At 37.0% G+C, this 20,832-nt stretch overlaps 1 protein-coding gene across 8 annotated transcripts in view; it reads right to left on the minus strand.

Moving 5' to 3' along the window:
- ATXN2 (ataxin 2) overlaps window positions 1–20,832 on the minus strand; it is a 114,994-nt gene that overhangs the window by 2,285 nt on the left and 91,877 nt on the right. For 6 of the 8 annotated variants that reach the window (XM_038575099.1, XM_038575093.1, XM_038575092.1 and 3 more), the window contains 5 exons: window positions 12,059–12,243; window positions 11,598–11,730; window positions 7,994–8,047; window positions 2,584–2,729; window positions 1,632–1,859 (listed from right to left, as the gene is read on the minus strand). In XM_038575099.1, coding sequence (XP_038431027.1) covers window positions 1,632–1,859; window positions 2,584–2,729; window positions 7,994–8,047; window positions 11,598–11,730; window positions 12,059–12,243 — 746 coding nt within the window. The remainder of the gene's footprint in view (window positions 1–1,631; window positions 1,860–2,583; window positions 2,730–7,993; window positions 8,048–11,597; window positions 11,731–12,058; window positions 12,244–20,832) is intronic. The other 2 variants (XM_038575095.1, XM_038575094.1) reach the window with 1 other exon arrangement.

Genomic DNA, 20,832 nt, shown 5'->3' on the forward strand with positions numbered 1-20,832 from the left:
TAATGTGAATTTATCTGGGCCAGCCCTGTGTCCCTAAACCCAAGTGATAGTGAGTGCAACCTGGTCTCACTGTCAGGTTGGAAAGGGTTTAAGCCAGCTTAAATCGCTGGATCCCAGCTCGGGGGGGAATATGGCAGGGCCAGGAAGAGCCCTCCTTTCCTGCCTCCCATACTGTGCACTTGTTCTAGACCACAATAAGCCTTGAATGAAATGCTGTTTTTATTCTCTTACATATTCAAATGGGCCCATGGCATATCTGGACTTCCCTAGAAGTGTTAACCTTTTTCTCTTTCAGCACAAAACCACAAAAGTGAGGTTTTAGGAACCCCAACTTACATGTAAATTCACATACCTACTTAGCCACCAGCCTCTGCTAACCACCTACAGGACCCCAGCTCTCATGAAGCTCCTGATTCAGCCAAACCACGCTGGCCCACACCTGAGCAAACCAGCTTCCCTCCCCACTATCAAAAACAAATCATCCACTGCAGTGCACCACACTACAGAACCCTCACTTGTGCAGAGGACACCCAAACCTCCCAGACCTGTGGAACTCTAATTACAAGGTCGCCTTCTGAGAGTGAGCTCCAACTGAGTCGCATCTCTAGCCCCTAGCACGCCAGAGCCTCAGTGGCGCACTGTTCGACATGAAATGGAGTTCAGTGAGCAGTCTAGCTTAGACCTGCCTAAGAGAGTTCTGTTATGAAAGCAGCAAAAAGAGCCATCAAATACAGCCGATTCACCCATAACAGTTCCAGGGAGGGCCTCAAGGACAGTGTTAGAGCCCAACTTCAGTGCAGCTCTTTACTAAGATAATCCAACTTGGCCCTGGATTGCATTGGACTTTTGTCAGCAGCTGATGCAGCCAGCAACCACTGAGATGGCAACCACACCTTTCAACCATTAGAGGCTTACGCTGGAGGTGAGCTCCAAAATGCCTTCCAGGCTGCTCTTTAAGAAAAATGGGAACACCTGAGTTGCTTCCAGCTTCTAGTTACACTGCACCAATGTACAAGGCCAAGCCCTTTCAAGAAGTACAACATATGGTCAAAGCGGGTGTATCAAGAGGCAAGGAAAACAAGTGGAGAGATTTCTCTAGAACTCGTGTGACTAACATTCAAGCTGACAGGCTCAGGGCAGTCACCTCAGAGAGCTGAGAATTTGTGAAGGCCCAATCTCCCTGCCAGACTTCTGTTGTGTGTGTGTGTGTGTGTGTGTGTGTGTGTGTGTGTGTGTGTGTAGGGGGAAGGATGGGGAAGGAGGGAGGGAGAGGAAAAAAAAGAATATATATATTATGTATATACATATAGCAGTGAAGCTATATAAACATAGCAAAGCAGACACAGGAAGGAAAGGACTGGGTTGCATTCCAAAGTCAGAGATATTTTTAAGGTCTCAGATGGGAAACATTAAAAGACTGACCAATCAGCAACTTCACTGATCCCATTACAAAACCACACCAACATTCATTTAGGGCCAGATCACATGTATTTGAGGGGGAAAAGGGAGACAGGCAAATGGCATCACACACAGGGTTTCCTAGCTTGCAGAGCATCTGGCTCTTTGCTACTTATCTGATAACCTTCATAGTCTACTTGGTCTTCACAGAAAGTTGGCTAAAGATGGTTTACCTGAGGTACGTGGGCCATGTGGGGAGGATTGGTGTATGCCGGCTGAACATGAGAAGGATGGATTGTAAAGACGGTCTGTTGTGCTGTTGGGAAACTATTCTGTGGCGACTGCGTATTGGAGGCAGGGGTCATGGAAGGTGGGGTTGGTGCAAGCCCCGCGTGGTAAATGGCTGACTGCTGCTGTGGACTGGCCAGATGGAGAGCCTGAGCGGCCTGGTGCTGATGGTGCTGCAAAGCGACAAGAAAGAACTGAGACAACCATTTCTTGAATGAAAAGCAGTTAAGGTCACACACAGAGCTGAACTCCACATATGAAAACAGGCTCCCCTGGGCCCATCTAAAATGAGGAGCAGTGGCAAGTACCAGAGAATGTACAGGGTGGTAAGGGCAGGGCTGGTGGTTGCAAGCCCTCAATCAAGCAGAGGTAGAACAAGATCACTGCCCCAGGGAACTGAAAGATGTCAAAGAGACCCTTCATTGTCCTGTTAACAAACATGACTACAGAAGCTAACATGGGGAGAAAAACAAAACAAAAAAACCCCAAAACAACAAAAAAAAAACAAAAACCAAACTCACTGTATAATTGTAAGGAATGAAATTAAAAAAAAAGAAAAGGTCCCGAATTCCTTATATAATGTTAAACTAGATTTTTTTTCAGTTATTTCTAAGACTTATCCAATCACCTCATTCTTAGCACATATCTTAATGTGACTTAAAAACGGTAACAACAACAACAACAAAAACCAACCAACCAACCAAACAAACAAAAAAAACAGTAACAACAAAAACCAAATCCCAGGGACATAGAAGGCAGAGTTAGCTGTATGCTGGCTTCAGAAGGCAGGGATGTGAGGTGTTTGGTCACATGGTACCTAGCAGGATACTTAGCACTAGAAAATTCTCAGTAAATAGAATGAGGATACAATTCTACAAGACCTGAGTTTCTCCTTACCTGAACAGGACTGGGTGCAGGATGACTTCCACCATGTTGGCTTTGCTGCTGTCCGGTGGGGGTAGCTGAAGGCTGAGGATGTGGAGTATGTGGGTGCAGGGTAGCATTAGGGTGCGCATACTGCTGAGCAAGGGAGCCAGTGGAAACTGAAGTGAAAGAAAAAGGTGTGTGTACAATCGGCATGTAGGACTGTCCCAATTGCTCCTCTGTGCCTCATCAGCTGAGCTTTCATGATACACAGTGTGTAATTTATGGTTATACCAATCTCTATGTTTGACTCCATTTAAACCATCCATTTTCTTGAAAATCTAAGTGTGAAATCATTGCTTACCAGTCAGACTGGCATTTTATTTATATAACACAGCTGTATACATTATTTTAAAATCTAATTAAGTTTACTCTTAAAACAGTCACTAGATTCTCCGGACTTAAAAGCATAAGCAGAAACAATTCTCTCTCTCACACACATACACACACCTCTCTCTTTAGCTCAAGGCCATCATCCGGCTAACCTCACCATGCTACTGCCCTGAAACAGGTGCAGTGTCCCATGGGCACTGACTGCATTGGGACCAGGGGAAAGGGTTGGGTAAAGGTATGTGGCAAGGTCAGGGCTCTATTTTCACAGACAAATGACCATAATCTACCTCAGCTGGTCACAGAAGTCACTTTGCCACTCAGTTCATTCACTGGACCCGCCCTACTCAAGACCTTTTCACCTTTAAGAAATTCAGTAGATAGAATTACCTAAACAAGGTAGAAAAAAATGAACTCCCTTCAAAGCATCCCAGCCTTTAGAAAGATTTTTACTAGCTAAAGTAACTTCAAAGGAAATATGATGGGCCACTCTATGTAAAAATGTGTTCATTAAGATAAGAAGTCAAAGCCAATTCTTAATAAATCTTAGCAAGGACCATACACCTTGATACCAAACAGGAGATCAGGTGTAAATTCATTTATTCATGTATTCCCAAAACAGCAATTTGAGAATCAAAATCACAGTAAGATGAGTTCATTGCTTCCAGTGACTACTGACAGCACAAAGACACAAATCTAACCATGATGTGGCAAAGAGCTGAGCAGTGTTCTCAAAACACATCCCTAGCAACATATGACTTCCAGCCTTCTCTAAAATTCATCCCAAAATCCCAGAAAAGTGAAGCCTATATTCAGAAACAATTCCAAAATAGTTTCTCATGTTCTTTATAGGACATGTGAGCAAATATAGACAAACAGGGGACTGACAGGAAGAAACAAGCACTGCTTTGAGATCAGGAACTCTTAACTCCAGCAGTCTAACGGGCAAGACTACCAAGAGTCACCAGCATAGGTGATACCCAGCATGTCCCACAGAAATGTTATGCGGAGGGTTAGGCACGTGAAGCAATTCTGCAATGCTTGACACTGTAGGGCCAAAGGCTACCAACATTCCAGCCTAACTCATTATCTCCAATTGTATATGTATTTTAAAATGTATACATATCTTTTTAAAGTAGGCTTTATGCCCAGCATGAGGCTTAAACTCACAACCCTAAGATCCAGAGTTGCACACTTCCAACTGAGCTAGCCAGGTGCCCCATACGTGTATCTTTTAAAAGAGGGAAGGGCGAGGCAAAGAGTCAGTGCTAGGATCACCTGTGCATCCACTGCCAATGGCATAGCAGGCATTAATATTTGTTAATACCCAGATTAGATTAAACAAAACACTTTTGTTTATACATTGAAAAGGTCTCCCTAACTGTAAGAGTTAATACACATTGGAACATATTAACAAGAAAAATTGCGGCAAGATATTCTCTGGGTGTTTTTAGGAAGAGCCCATGCCTGTCTTCTGGGAGCTGGGAAGAATAATGTGCTAATAATTGCTTTTCTTGAACTCCATGGTCCCCTGAGTCTATAAAGTCAGTGTCTTTCTTCTAATTCATTTGCTTACTAAGAGGCCATTCTTCACCATCATATTTATTAGGTTAACTTTCAGATGCCCCAAACTGTCTAGGCACTTGACTTGGTCTAAAAGACTTGACATAAATTTTGAGTCTGACTCTGCTCTTAATGAAAATCTTAAACTCATTTTTCAAATTTGTTTTTAAATAACTAAAATAATCACATGTAGCTAATTGGCTGCTGATTAGATAGCACAAGTTATCATCACAGAGAGTAGTTCTACTGGATTAAGTGATGTCTAGAGTCATTCATGCCCCCCCCCCGCCTTTTTTTAAAAGACCTCTCCACCCCCAACACAGGGCTCCAACTTTTGACCCTGAGATCAAGAGTCACATGCTCTACCAACCGAGCCAGCCAAACTTCTTAAATGTTTCATTTGTAACAATACTAAATCTGTCTAGTGGAAAGTAAGTCCTGAATCCCAAGTTCAATTTATGAGGTTTCATAAAGACAGAGTACGGAATCCCAGAGTTTCTATTTTTTAAACTTTATTCAAGAAATATTTGTACTTTTAATAACCTTCTAAGCAAAGTTAAGGAAACATAAATAAAAAAATAAACTAGCTGAGTGCTATATTATTAATTTTCTGACATAAAGACATTACACCTCACAAGGAGAACAATTATGCCCATGAAGTCTCATAATGAAGCGCTTCATTGATTAAAAAAGGTTAAAATCTTGAAATTTGGAAAAAAAAGATGAAATTTTTTGAAAGATGAAATATATGTTTTACATACATTTTTAAAAGGCATCTCTGTGATAGGAGTTTACCAACTTGATGGCTTTAAAATAGAGTATTCTAATTTGTATCTGACTTGCATTCATAGCACAAATACCTCAAAGTATCCAAACTGTATTCATTTACACAGGCTTTGGTTTTAAAAACTTCATCCTTTCCTAAACACCAACAAACTACAATGCATTATACGAAAAATCAAGCATATGTAAATATGCTTCATTAGCTGCAAATAAAAACTTTAGAAGGTTTAATTAGAAATATTTTCCTCTGTTTATCTTCTTGCTTAAAAGATATCTGCTCAGGGATCCCTGGGTGGCGCAGCGGTTTAGCGCCTGCCTTTGGCCCAGGGCGCGATCCTGGAGACCCGGGATCGAATCCCACATCGGGTTCCCGGTGCATGGAGCCTGCTTCTCCCTCTGCCTATGTCTCTGCCTCTCTCTCTCTCTCTCTCTCTCTGTGACTATCATAAATAAATAAATAAAATTATAAAAAAATATATATCTGCTCAGCAAGTACCTCAACCAGGAACTCTTTCCCCCCCTCAAATATGGAAACTGGAAAGCTAATTGGGAAAAATGTGAAATTGACATTTTAATTCAATACTTATATAACAAAAATACAGTTTGGTTCCCTGAATAGTCAGTTAAGAATGAGACAAAGAAAGGTGGGATAGGAGGAACATTAAAAGGCTGGGGCGGGGGGCTGGAAGGGAAGAGAGCCAAGAGAAAGGAACCAAGATAGAGTAAATGAGGAAAAAATCTACTAGAATCAGGGAAAGGGAGAAGGGAAGAGTGAAAGGCAATAAATGCTGGATTGAGCTGAGTCTATCATTTAACTGTTTTTATTATGTTATAATTATTTCATTAATTTAGCTAAAGATTCCAAAGGTTATAAATAAAGTAAATTTTCTTCAAATTCAGATTTAGCTATTCATTGGTTAAACTTCTATCTTTAAATATTAAGTTGTCTTCATGAAACCTGGATGAATTCAGGTCAAAGTATTGCTTTTTGGGTTTTACCTGGTCCATAAGCTTCCTACTCATTGGGTTCCTTGATACAAATGTTTAAAAACTCTAAATGTGTAACTTCTTAAATCCCCATAACACTAACCACATTATAAAAATTGTTTCCTAAGCCATGATCTTACTGAAGCCAATTCAGTCCACAAGGCTGTGTGTTTAATTTTTAACTAGGCTTTATCATTTTGACCTTGGATGCACAAGTCATGAGAGATCACCAGCACTGCAAAACTAACATGAAAACAAAATCTCCCAATTTGATGTTAAATCAGAAAAAAAGGAAGTAAAGGAAAACCGAACTCTTAAAGTGGAATAAATGGCAACAGAGACACAAACCATGACAAAAGGGCGTGTGGGGAGGGAGTGGTACAAAGCAGCAAATTAAATTACAAATAGCAGCCCCACTGTTAGCTTTTTTTAAAAACTAACACCCCCTTTTAGAGGAAGTTGTACTAAGGCAGTTAATACTTAGGTTTGATGATTAAAGACCTTTTAGCTACTTACCAGGAAACTCACTCCAAAATTACTATCAGAGACAGTAAGATGGTGAGGATAACTACATTTGAGACCTCAAATTGAGTACATAATAAAATTAATTACTGACACTGTCTTTTACATACTACATCACATACAAAGCTTCCCTTTAATAGTATAGATATACAGCAAGACTCCTTTTTAAAGAGCATCTATTAAAGGATTAAATTTGTTAACAATTCCTGGCACCAAATGAATAACATGTACACACTTATTTTTGGATACCAAGTCATGACGCAGTTAATGAAAACTTTTAAGTCAAAATGTTTTCTCAACTTTTAAAAAACTAGCAGTTAGTGGATTCAGACATTAAGTCTAACATAATCCAAAATTTAGTATCTAAAATCTTATTCCTTAATATCCCTTAGAATATAGTATTGCACATAAAGTGACTCACTGCTGGCATACATTTCTGAAGGACTTTTGCAAGTTAGTACCTTTCCTATCCAAATACCAGAAAGTCTATGACTAGCTTTTTTTTAAAAACTGCCCTAACAAAATAAAGACGACACACCTTTCATGTTCATTTCCAAAAGAGCCCTGCCTAGATTCTCCATTTAGGAGCCATTGTTTACCTTTTCAGTGGTGGTGAAAGGGGCCAGTGCTGCCAAACATAATCAAGCAGCTAGGTTGTGCTTTCCATGTGAAGCTCAAAAAGTCCTGGGGTGTCTACCACCTGAGTATTTTAAACCTCAGTCCATGCAAAGACTGAGAAGACAGAAATGTTTCTTCTCTAAATTTTCAGCACTATTCAATTAAAAAAAGCCTTGTAAGGATAATTTTCTTCTTACCAGGATACTGAAAAAGCCTAATGTTTTAAGCTTTTTATACTAAGTTTGTGGTTTGGTTAAAAAAAAAAAAAAAAAAAAAAAAAAAAAAAGGCCGTTCAGCAGAAGTTTCTCTGAACAAGGAAAATATTAGGCATTTCCAAAACAGTCACATGTTTGCTTGGTATGCAAAAATTAATTTCTGAAGCAACTCAATTTTTAATTAACTCCAGCTTTCTTAAGCTGGGTTATACTTCTTTAAAACTCTCAATTATTTACAAATATACATATTTTCAATGATTTTGTGGCACAAGGAAATATTGCTCAACAAGTCTACTCCCTTAACATGTATTCTTTAAAAAGTGTTTTACTGTTCAATTAAAATTAGTATAAAAAACCCAACTCACTGGCAAAGTAGAAAGAAGGGCTTGTCTCCTTGTTGTATGGTAATTTGGGACATGCTGAATTTGGGAAATAGAAAGGTAAATTAGCCTTTTGAGGTGTGCATTTTCCTAATTTTCTGGAAAGGTTGACATATTTAGTAATTTCTTTTTGTATTCATGCATAAATCATTTTTTCTTATTTTACAAGAGATGACAAGCACTTTAAACATTGCTACAAAATTAAACAAAATAGGGCTGAACCAAAAGACATTTTTCTTCTGTATTGATGGGTCAAGTTCCACATGCTGACTTGCTTAAATGAAAGGAATAAAATCATTATCTAATCAAAAGACCAACATGGCATTCCACTAAATATAAATTCCACTGAATATAAATAATGCAACAAAATAAGAGAATATTTACCAAGTTTAATTCAAAAGACTCAAACAATTTTGTAAATCATTATTTTTAGAAACATAATAGTGGTAATATTAACCTGGGTATAATATCATTTCTTATTAAAATGTCTACATAAACAGGTGTGTGTGTGTGTGTGTGTGTGTGTGTGTGTGTGTGTTAAGTATATATGGAAGGATATGCACCAAAATGTTAACAGGTAGTTGTTAGGAGGAGGGATAGGTGCATTTTAAATCTTTTTGCCTACTGTATTTTCTAATTTATCTGCATTAAACTACCAAAAACAAACTCAAAAAGGATTCTGGACCTAACTCTTCTTGATGGTTTTAGTTAGTAGACAAAGTTTCATTACTACTATTTCTGAAAGGGAAAATACACCACTGCCATAAAACAAAATTAGGTGAATTAGAAGACCAAGAAACCGTAACTTCTTAGGAGGGAAGGAGTATAAGCAACGATTTAAGTTAGATTAAGGTCAAAGAGATGAAGTTTGTGATCAAAAGTCCTTTCTAAGATAGCTAGAAAAGAGAATAAGGTCAACAACTACTTAGAATGTTTAATATTCCCTAATAATTTAGCCATTTGGTAATCCGTCAGCATTTATATTTATATTTATATTTATATTAAATATAAATATATATTTATATTAAATACACCACTTACAGTCTTCCATTTTGTATTCATTAGTGCCCTTTCTATTCTTTAAAAGACTTTTGCTATGGCCATAAAAATGAATAAATGACAAAAAGGTCACATGTAACTGTCGCCAACATCTAGGTGCATATTCTTTTGTTTGCATAAAAAGTTGAAAAAAAAGTTGAAAATATTTAGATAGAATGAAGCTTAAAAATAGACATAATTCATACTCAAAATACTTGGTTCCTTTATGAAATATAAACTGTTCAAGGGAAATGAGTGTAAAATTAGCATTTCTATGCAACAGATTTGTCTTAGCTTAAAATAATAATGTACTTTTAAAAATGTCTGTATATCTGGCATAATTACGACTTGGAAGACCTAAAATAACTGAAATAAATTACTGAAGAATTAATGAACTTGCTTTACTAAATTATAACTTATGATGGGAAAGAATAAAATACTTCATTTCCTAGTGTTCTTTTTAGAGTATGAATATTCCAAACGAAAACCTTGAGTAACCAGCAACAATCATATCAAGTCCATAGCCTCACCCCAGCCCTCATCAACTGAGGTCAATTAAATACAATCTATGTAAATTGCAGGAGAGTAGTTCAGATTGGCTTAGCAACTTTCTACTGGCATTAAAGAACTAGTCTTAATGATTAGTTCATTCCCGATTTCACTGGATATTAGATCTAATGTTTCGTTTGCAATACTTCTGATTTACCCACATTTGAACGGACTTCAGAGTCCAAGGCCAACTACTTTTCAAATGGAAATGTTTTTGGGAGAGGAGTTATAAAACCATTAATGACTCAAATACAGTATTTACTATACAGGCTATTTCAAACCAATGGACATCCAACCAAAAGACAAAACCAGATGCTGGAAGTAAATGAACACACTGAGGAGAAAGATTCTTCTCAACATCACAGTATTATATTACTACAATGTCTCATAAGCATGGGCACACAAATAACTATTTTCCAAAAAGTTAATGGAAATTTTAGCCGAAAAAGTTTTAGATCTGGGGATCCCTGGGTGGCTCAGAGGTTTAGCGCCTGCCTTCAGCCCAGGGCGTGATCCTGGAGTCCCAGGGCAGAGTCCCACATAAGGCTCCCTGCATGGAGCCTGCTTCTCCCTCTGCCTGTGTCTCTGCCTCTCTCTCTGTGTCTCTCATGAATAAATAAATAAAATCTTAGTCCTGGTTAAGACAAGCCAGTGACAGGTAACCATAACCAAACTCATAAGCCAAATCAGTCCGTTGGTATTATATTTCAATTACATTATGAATATGAATGGGTTTCTTATAAGAAAATTTCCCCAAATATGGCAATTACATTATTTTAATTTAAAGGGCATAATTCACAATAGAAAGTTTTAAGTGATAATGTGGAAAATAAAGATTTAGTTTTTTTTTATAAAAGCAATGCCTTTAATTTTCTAACATTCCTATCATTGCAAACGTGTGCAGTAGGAGCATGCCTCCAGGAAGAAAGCACAAACAGTGGGTTATGGGTGACAAGGTTTACTGCTGCTGCCTAGATCCTATTCCTGTGAACCTACAAAATGTCATAAACTGCAGTCATTAAAAAAAGTTTTAAAATATTTTAAAAAATGCAATGTCCACGTTATTACATGTAATTATAATTTCTTTGTCATAGTGGCATACTTTTCATTTGTATGAATAATCTTATTAAATTTCTCTTCTCCCACTCCAAAAAAAATTGAAATCTCAATGGGAAAACCTAAATGACAGTACAGGAATGCTCAGAAAGTTCAAAACAAAACTTACATTTTAGCAAAACTAGCACTAATTAAAGCTGTTTTTTGAAAACTATAATATAGGTCAACTCACTGATTCCATACTGTAAGATAAAAGTGGAAATCTTATTTTAAATTCTCAACATTGAAAACCGGATTATTTTAGTACTTTAGATAGCTGCTAAGTTGACCTGCACAAAGTTCTCCAGCCACAAAACTAAGATGGAGATTTTTGCCTATTTTTATTTTATGTATTATTTAATTATTTTATATAGGATAGTTCTCATTTTCATTTTACCACTGTTTATTATGATTATATTAGTGTGACTCCCGTCTAAAGCAATTTCTACCACTTAAAATACAGCATGAAGCAGAAACAAAGTAGCATTCATTTTAACAAACAGCAATAAAAATAAATGCCAATGATTGCCAGAGGAAGGAGTGAAGCAGAATGTTTTCTTGCTAGAGAGTGCTTTCACTAAGGCAAAACTTTCTTGCATGCCTTATAGGCAGGTCCTACCAAAAGGTTGTAATACTGGTGAGGAAGAAGAGGAAGATGCCTTTCTCCACAAATTACACTGTTACACAAATCATTCCATTTCAGTTAAAGGAGAGACATTTGAAGACAAAAATTTCAGGAACAGAAGTCAAAATGATTTGCCAACTTAGAGAAATGGGTTCATCTTTTCTTTAGATTCTTGAACCTCAATGGTATAAAAGACTAAGTTATTCTTAAGGTTTCTTTTTAGAGCTTTAAAATAAATTACTAGTCACACACACTGAAAGAGACAAACAAAATGCTTCCTACCATACATCGCATGTGTCTGCTCATGAGCCCCGTACTGAGTTGCTGAAGAAGACACTAAACCAGGCTGGGCATGTGCTGGCGGTGCCATCATTCTAGCATTACCCTGTATTACAGGACTATAGACATGAGGATGCTGTGTTCAAACAAAAAATAAAGAAAATACATTAAAATATAGAATAGAGTCAAACAAATCTTTAGTCAGATGTCTTAACTCCATGCTTCCCAGGTTTACAGAAACAACTCTGAAAATCCTAAAACTGTTTTTGGCTATTTCCTTTAAATACTTACACTGATCAGCAATCTTCTTATACTAAAAAGGCCCTCAAATCCTTTGCTATCTACCTCACCACAACACAGAACACAAAATATAGAGGAAAAGTCTTTTACCATATTTAAAGTTAAAATTAAAAGTTATATTTAAATGGAACAAAAATAAAAGAGTTAGGTCATATCGGCCTTACCTGAGACTGATAATGTGGCACATGCTGAACAAGAGGCTGATTTGGAAACTGCTGAGGACTATAGGCAACGTACTGTGTGGAATAAGCTGGTGGGGTGGCCACAATCGGCGGGCCTGCTGCTGAGGCAGGGTGCATCATGGCGCTCTGATGATGCTGCTCTTGCCGCTGTTGGGGCATATTTGGTACTGCAGAAAAGAGGACTTAATATTAGAAAATACCATCTCTTCAGAGTCAAACACATGAACATGGTCCACAAAACTCTACGTGATGTGACCCTCCTGCCGGCCCCTTCAATACCATGTTATACCACTCCCACCACCACCTTCAACCACTCTGGACTATTTTCCTAGCATATATGCTATTATTCCTCAGCCTCAAATACTGACTCTCAACTCTCGGCTTGGACAACTCTGACTCATCCTTCAGGTGTCAGTCTAAAAGCAACTTCCTCAAAGAGACTCTCTCTAATGATCCCCAGATTTGATAAAATCCCTGTAAATAGACTCTTACAGCACTATGAAAAGTTTCCTTCATATTACTGTCCAGATCATCTGTTTCATACACCTAATTATGTCACTTGCTACAGAAGGGTATTAGAGTTAACCTAATTATGTCACTTGCTACAGAAGGGTATTAGAGTTATTCAAAGAAAAACAACAGTACAAGAAAAAAAGTCAAAACAGACTCAACACTAAGCTTAACTCTATCTTAATTTCCCAGCCCTGAATTCTTACACAATTTCTTGCTCTTTCTCAAAAAAATAGCATCATGTGCTATCATGTATCACGTTTCTTAATAGTTCTTTTAAAAATTTACTCTATGTCTTTTATTAATTTTTAAAAGATTTTATTTATTTGAGACAGAGTGAGTGAGCAGGGGAAGGCGCAGGAGGAGAGGGAAAAGCAGACTCCTTGCTAAGCAGGGAGCCCCACCCTAGGCTTGATCTCAGGACCTGAGATCATGACCTTAGCCAAAGGCAGATGCCCAAGCAAGTGAACCACCCAGGGGTCCCTACATGTCTTTTATTATTCCACAGAGATTTCTGTCTCGTGGTACTTCCTGTGTTAAAATTCTAATTAAGAATTCAGGGGATCCCTGGGTGGCGCAGCGGTTTAGCGCCTGCCTTTGGCCCAGGGCGCGATCCTGGAGACCTGGGATCGAATCCCACGTCGGGCTCCCGGTGCATGGAGCCTGCTTCTCCCTCTGCCTGTGTCTCTGCCTCTCTCTCTCTCTCTGTGTGTGACTATCATAAATAAATAAAAAAAAAAAAAAAAAAAGAATTCAGCTCAACTTGGGCATCTGGCTAGCCAGGTCAGTAGAGGATACAATTCTCATTCTTGGGGTATGAATTTGAGCCCCACACATTGGGTATATAGATTACTTTAAAAAAAAATTCAGTTCAGCTGTCATCTCTTCTGTAATATCTTTCCTAGTTCCCCCAAAAGAGTTATAGCTGCATGCTCTGTGTACCCTCTCCTCACATGTCTATTCTAGCACTGATGTTGTCTGTCATGGATATGTGGTGTGATGTTAAGAGCCACTTGAGGGAAGGAATCATAAATCACTGCTTTCAACAAGGTAGGAGGCACAAAGAATGTATTAACTTGGCATGTTCATGAAGTCATCAGAACTGATTTACAAGTAATTATTAATTTAGAGACAGAATTTATTTTTAAATATTTGAATATTCTTGCTAAAAATTTAATGACTATTGCTGAAATTTAGGAAAGCTAGTAGCTTATACAGTGTTTTATCTATTTAGAAGAGCAAACTTGAAAATGGAAGAAACATGTATACAGTAATGTTTTTCTGAATTTGATCTTGAGTCCACATATTGAAAAAGCAATTCCTTTTAGTAAAGAAAAGCCACCCCCTAAATAAATAAATAAATAAATAAATAAATAATAAATAAATAAATAAAAGAAACGCCACCCCAACTCCTATAACATTTTTAACAAATGAAATTTTGTCTAATTAAGTTCACTAACTGAGCTTAACCTTTTCACTATCTGATACTTGATTATAACCCTCATATATTTAAAAAATTAAAAAAGCCAGTCAAGTGTACAATCATTTTTAAAATTAAAATCCTAGTTATACACACAGAATATGCTTGAATACAATTTTAAAACATAAAAAAATTTCAACAATACAAAACAAAACCCTCCCTCTCACCATTTGTATACAATTTTTTTCACTAAGAGCAACCACTGTGTGTGGCATTCTAGATTATTTCCTAGATATTGGCACACATGCATATGTATTTATACAGACATATACTTGGGTTTTATGGTGTTTTTTTTTCCTTAAATGGAATCTACCTTAATATTAAACTATAATTTAGATGGACCATAGTTTAAGCCATTTCCTTATGTCCAGTTGTTTTCAACTGAGAGCAATTTTGTCTTTCATGGGACACTTGGCAATATCTGGAGACATTTTGGTTGTCACAACTGAGAAAAGGGAAAATACTGCTAGTATCTAATGGGTTAAGTCTAGGTACAAATAAACCAAAAATATCTGTCCTAAAATGTCAACAGTGCCAAGGCTAAGAAATTCTCTTTATGTTAATTAAGTTCTTAACTTTGGCATATTCTTAAACACAACACAATTTTTCTCACAGGTTGCAAAAAACATTGCATTTGTACCAAGAAGACAAAGTGGTTTTGTGTAAAGGCCTTAGCATCATGCAGGAAAGATAGGCCTTATATAATCCATGACTGCATTTGAGAAGGAAGTCCTATTACTTGACTGATAATATAGCAGGATACAAAATTAACATAAAGACAGGCTTCATAAACTTACTTCATAAGCTACTACTCAGATGATGCTGTGGAAAACACCCTGGTTTACAGTAACAACATGAAAAGAAAATATCTTTTAAAACCGAAAAAACACAAAATCTTTTAAGACAAACTTTTAAAAAATCACTAAGGATACAGTAATAGCTTTAAAGAAGCAGAAAAGCCTAATTATTCTCCCATAGGATGACAAATAAGAAGATAGCAATTTTTCCTTAATTTATAAATTTAATGTGATCCCAATAAAAATGCCAATCGGCAAACTGAATGTTAAAAACCATGAGTTCATACTGACAGAACAACAAAACCTGTCATCTGTCAACCTTTAGAGGTTAGTAGGAAATCAACTCATTATTTTGAGAACTTTCTTGAAATCATGGCATCTTAATTGCACAAACTATACCTCACAGTAACCAGTTTGACAAGGTAAAGTTTTTCTTTATAGAAATATCCCACCTAATAATTGAAGAAAGGATGACAGAAGGAGAATGTCACCATTTTGTAACCCTTAATGAAATGATGGATCTAGGTCTAGACAATGATGGTCAGTGGCTGCTAAAACAGAGAAGAGCTAGTAGGAAATATTATCCTGGATAAAGCTATCCTACCATCATAAAAAAGAGAGATGATATTATGTGACTCCTAATGATAGTACACACTTCACTAAAACATATTAGATTAAGTTTAAAAAAACTACAACTTGATCTTATGAAGCCTCTCTAGATACCTATTATCAGTTTATAAGGATTAAAGAGAACAGAGGGTCACTTTAAACAACACCACAGAGATGCAATCCCTGAAATTCAAATTGTAGGAAAGAACACAGGACAAAGAAGCTGGATTTAAGTAAAATGTAAAGAGGGGGAAAAAAAAAACTAAAGGGAAAACTTTAAGAGAGACATCATTAAGAGAGATACATCAATCAAATAAAAAGTGGATTTTGGATGATGGCTAGCCATCATCTGAGCTTTCAGTGAGTTGTAATCACTGATTTCATATATACCTATGTGTGTGTGTATACACACACACACATATATAGTAACATAAAAGTTTGAAATAATTAAATGTGACAGAGACAAATGCTGAGCAAATGCTGTTGGAAAACTGGTGCCAAAAGACTTGCTTGAAACTGGACTGCCACAAACTTGTGCTTTGTAAAAAAAAAAGGGGGGGGGGGCAGTATCTGCAGAGTATAATACAAGGAAGTATGCCTGTACCTAACACTCTAAGATAATGCTTCACCCTAAGAACAGGAGCAATGTAAGGGTCACATCACTTAGAAGACTTCGCCAGCGCAATGAAGAAAAAGATATAGTGATTGGATTATGATGATGTACACAGAAAACTCTTAGTCTAAAAGAAGCTACTAGAAACAGTATGTTTAGGAAAGTGGTAAGACACAAGTCAGTTTTTAAAAAATCGAGTGTATCTGTACACTTGGTAAACAGTGTTAAACAATTTTAAAATACTGAAAGAACAGCATAAAAATATGAATACTGATAAATTTAAGAAAATATATGCAAAACTTATACAATGAAAAAACTAGGAAACACTGGTGAAACTGAAGATTTAAGATATACTATGTTTCTGAATTGAAAAATTCAATATTATTCAAGGGGTTACAATTCCCCCCCAAACTGATCTTCAGATACAATATATAATCCCAAGCTGATTCTAAAATTTATTTGATAATGTAAGGGCACCTGGCTGGCTCAGCTGGAGCAGCATGCAACTCTTGATCTTGGGGTTGTGAGTTTGAGTCCCATGTTGGGTGTAGAGATTACTTAAAAAAATAAAATCTTCAAAAATAAGTAAAATAGGGCAGCCCTGGTGGCTTGGCGGTTTAGCGCTGCCTTCAGCCCAGGGTGTCCTCCTGGAGACCCGGGATCAAGTCCCACGTCGGGCTCCCTACATGGAGCCTACTTCTCCCTCTGCCTGTGTCTCTGCCTCTCTCTCTCTCTCTCTCTCTCTGTGTCTCTCTTGAATAAATAAGATCTTAAAAAAAATCAGTAAAATAAAATTTATTATAAATAACAGCATTCAGTAAAGTACTAGCATGAGGATACAGACACAGATCAATACAACAAAACAGTTCAGGCAGGAACAGACCACATATGTATGGTCAACTGAATTCTGTTAAGATGCCAAGATAATTTAATAGATAAAACAGAGGCTGGTCCTGAGAAAACTGTATGTGTGTGTGCATACATATATGGGAAAAAATGAACCTCAACATTAACCTCATGCCCTACACAAAAATTAATTTCAGATCATAAAAGATAAACCTTATACTAAATTTCAAGAAGTAAATATAAAAATATTCACAATCTAAAAAAAAAATATTCACAATCTAAAGCAGGCAAAGAAATGAGTGACAAGAGAAGAATCTGATTAAATAGGACTTCATCAAATTTACCACCACCAGCTCTTCAAATAAAAACCTGATTAAGAGCAAGCCAAAGACTGGGAGAAAAATATTCATAATACCTACTTCAGATAAAAAGACTTATATCCAAAATAGATTAAAATAACTGTTACAATTAATAGTAGAAAAAGACACCTAATGTAAACAAAGGGAAAAGATTTGAATAAACACTTTACAAAAGAAAACTGATGGCTAATTAATGCATGAATAAATGCCCATGATCAATAATCATCAGGGTAATGTACATATAAGGCATAACAACACACCCAACAGACTGGCCAAAATTAAAAAGACAAGTAATACTAAGTGTTGACAAGGATGCAGAGTATTTATAACTCTCAAACGTAGTTGATCAGTTGGAATGTAAACTGATACAATCACTTTGGAAAACAATTTGTCAGTTTCTTATTAATTTAAAACTGCACTTACCATACAACTCAAAAACTCCCACTCTAGGTGTTTACCCAAGAGAAATGAAACAAACACGTGTACACAAATGCTCTCATAGCATATATATTCATTAATAGTCAAAAACTGGAAATAACCAAAATACTCATCAAACCTGTAACACGTAAACTTAATTATAGTTTAATCATAAAGATGGAATGCTACTGAGCAATAAAAAAGAAACTGATACAGGTGACACCATTAAATATTCTCAAATTATTATGCTGCTTTAAACCAGACACACACAAAAAAAACATATACTATATGATTCCTTTATAAAAAATTCTAGAAAAGTCAAATGTCAAATCTAATGTATAATAAGAAAAAGCAGATCAATGGTTACCTGAAGCCAGGGGTAGGTGACTAGAGTTTGACAAAGAAGAGGCACAAAGCACAATCTACATCTTGGTTAATGAGGCAATAACAAGAGTAAATACACTTGTTAAAACTTACCAAAACATACACTTAAAAGGAATACATTTTACTGTACGCAAATTATAGAAAATAACTAATTTTAAAATTTCTGGATGCCATTTGGAATAAGATTAACTAGATTCATCACACAATGTGTGCAAGATAATTTCCAAATGGATCAGAGATTAAATAATGTTAAAGAAAAAGGAACTATACACATTCTGAAAGGAAAGCCATATGAATTTCTTTACTACACAAGTGGGAAAAATATTAAAAACAATAAAAACAAAAATAAATTGAACTTCCATCAATATTAAAAACTCTGTGCTGCAAAGGACACTGTGAAGCAAGTAAAAAGATACCTTTGCAAATGGAAGAAAGTATTTGTAAATCCTATATCTGATGAAGGATTTATATATGGAATATATAAAGAACTCCTACAATTCAATTATTAAAAGACAAATAATCAAGTTAAAAATATGTCAAGGGTGTCTGGCTGTCTTACATCAGGTGTCCAACTCTGTTATGATCTCAGGCTGTGAGATAGAGTCCCATGTTGAGGTTCTGGGCTTGGTGGGGCGTCTGGTTGAGATTCTCTCTTTAACCCTCTCCCTTTCCCCTTTAACCCTCTCTCTTTCCCCCTCCCCCACCTTGCATGCATGCATGCTATGTACACTCTTTAAACTACATAAATAAATTAGGTCACATATTTGAATAGGCATTTCTCTGAAGACATGCAAATAGTTGATAAGCACACAGAGAGATGCTCAACACCATCAGTTTTTAGGGAAATACAAATCAAAACCATAATGAGATACTAATTTATTAAACAGTGAGACAGATATAACCAAAAAGACAATAGCAAGTACTGACAAGAATGTGGAGAAATTGGGACCCCTGTACACTACTGGTAGAAATATAAAATGGTATAGCTACTTGAAAAACAGTGTGGCAATTTCGATATAGTAATTTCACTCCAAGAGAAATGAAAATGCAAGTCCACACAAAAACTCGTACACAAATGTTCACAGCATGTTTCATTAACAATCATAAAGGGGGAACAACTCAACGAGGCATCAACTAATAAATGGATAAATGTGGTATGCCCATATAATGGAGTATTATGCATCCACAAAAATGAAAGAAATACTAATAAATGCTCCAATATGGATGAATCTTGAAAACATTATACTATGTGAAAGAAGCAAGTTGCAAAGACTACATACAGCATGATTTCACTTATAAAATAGCCAGAAAAGGTAAATCTATAGAGAAAGAAAGCAGATTAGTATGCCTAAGGTGTAAAGAGTGTATATGCATGGGAAGGGGCAAGATTTTTTTCTTTTTCTTTTCCCTTTTGTCCCCCCCAAAGATTTTATTTATTTATTCATGAGAGACACAGAGAGACAGAGATACAGGCAGAGGGAGAAGCAGGCTCCATGCAGGGAATCCGATGTGGGACTCGATCCCAGGTCTCCAGGATCATGCCCTGGACTGAAGGCGGCGCTAAACCGCTGAGCCACCCGGGCTGCTCCGTTTTCCCTTTTCTTTTCTGTTGAGAGACAGTATACACACAAGTGTGTGCACACAAAGGCAGGGAGTAGCAGAGAGAGAAAATCTTAAGCAGGCTCCAAGCCCAGCACAGAGGCTGATGCAAGGCTCAATCTCACAATGCTGAGATCATGACCTAAGCCAGTATGAAAAGTCTGACACTTAACCAGATGAACCACCCAGGTGCCACAAAGATATATAGGATTTCTTATTAGAGTGATAAAAATATTGTGGGTTTTAAGATTTTATTTATTCATTCATGAGAGACACAGAGAGAGAGGCAGAGACACAGGCAGAGGGAGAAGCAGGCTCCCTGTGGGGAGCCCGATACGGAACTCGATCCCAGGACTCCAGGATCACGCCCCGAGCCGAAGGCAGATGCTCAACCACTGAACCACCCAGTTGTTTGAACCCCCTAACCTTTTTTAAAGAAGTAAACTTCATATCCAATATGGGGCTCAAACTCACAATCTAAAGATCAAGAGTTGCATGCTCTACCAAATGAGTCAGCCAGGTGTCCCAAAAATATTTTAAAATGGATCATGGTAATGACTGGACAACTCTGATACATTAAAAACCACTGAACTGTACACGTCAGTGGGATGAATTTTATGACATGTGAATTCTTATCTCAAAAATGCTATTTTTAAAATATATTGTATATTTGTAAAAAAAATGAATATTCACAAAAATAATCATTATAAGGATAAACAGAAAATTATTACTTTTTAAAGATTTTATTTATTTATTCATGAGAGACACAGAGAGAGAGAGAGAGAGAGAGAGGGAGAGAGGGAGGGAGGCAGAGACACAGGCAGAGGGAGAAGCAGGCTCCATGCAGGGAGCCCGACGTGGGACTTGATCCCGGGTCTCCAGGATCAGGCCCTGAGCTGAAAGCAGCACTAAACCGCTGAGCTGCCCCAGAAAATTATTTTTTAAATAATTTATTTATTCATAAGATACACAGAGGGGAGAGGCAGAGACATAGGCAGAGGGAGAAACAGGTTCCCCGCAGAGAGCCTAATGCAGGACTCAATCCCAGGACCCTAGAAGCACAACCTGAGTCAAAGGCAGACAGATGCTCAACCAGTGAGCCACCCAGGTACCCCCAGAAAATAATTTAAAATGATCATCTG

Source organism: Canis lupus, chromosome 26, assembly GCF_011100685.1.
Source record: "Canis lupus familiaris isolate Mischka breed German Shepherd chromosome 26, alternate assembly UU_Cfam_GSD_1.0, whole genome shotgun sequence".
Taxonomy (NCBI): Eukaryota; Metazoa; Chordata; class Mammalia; order Carnivora; family Canidae; genus Canis; species Canis lupus.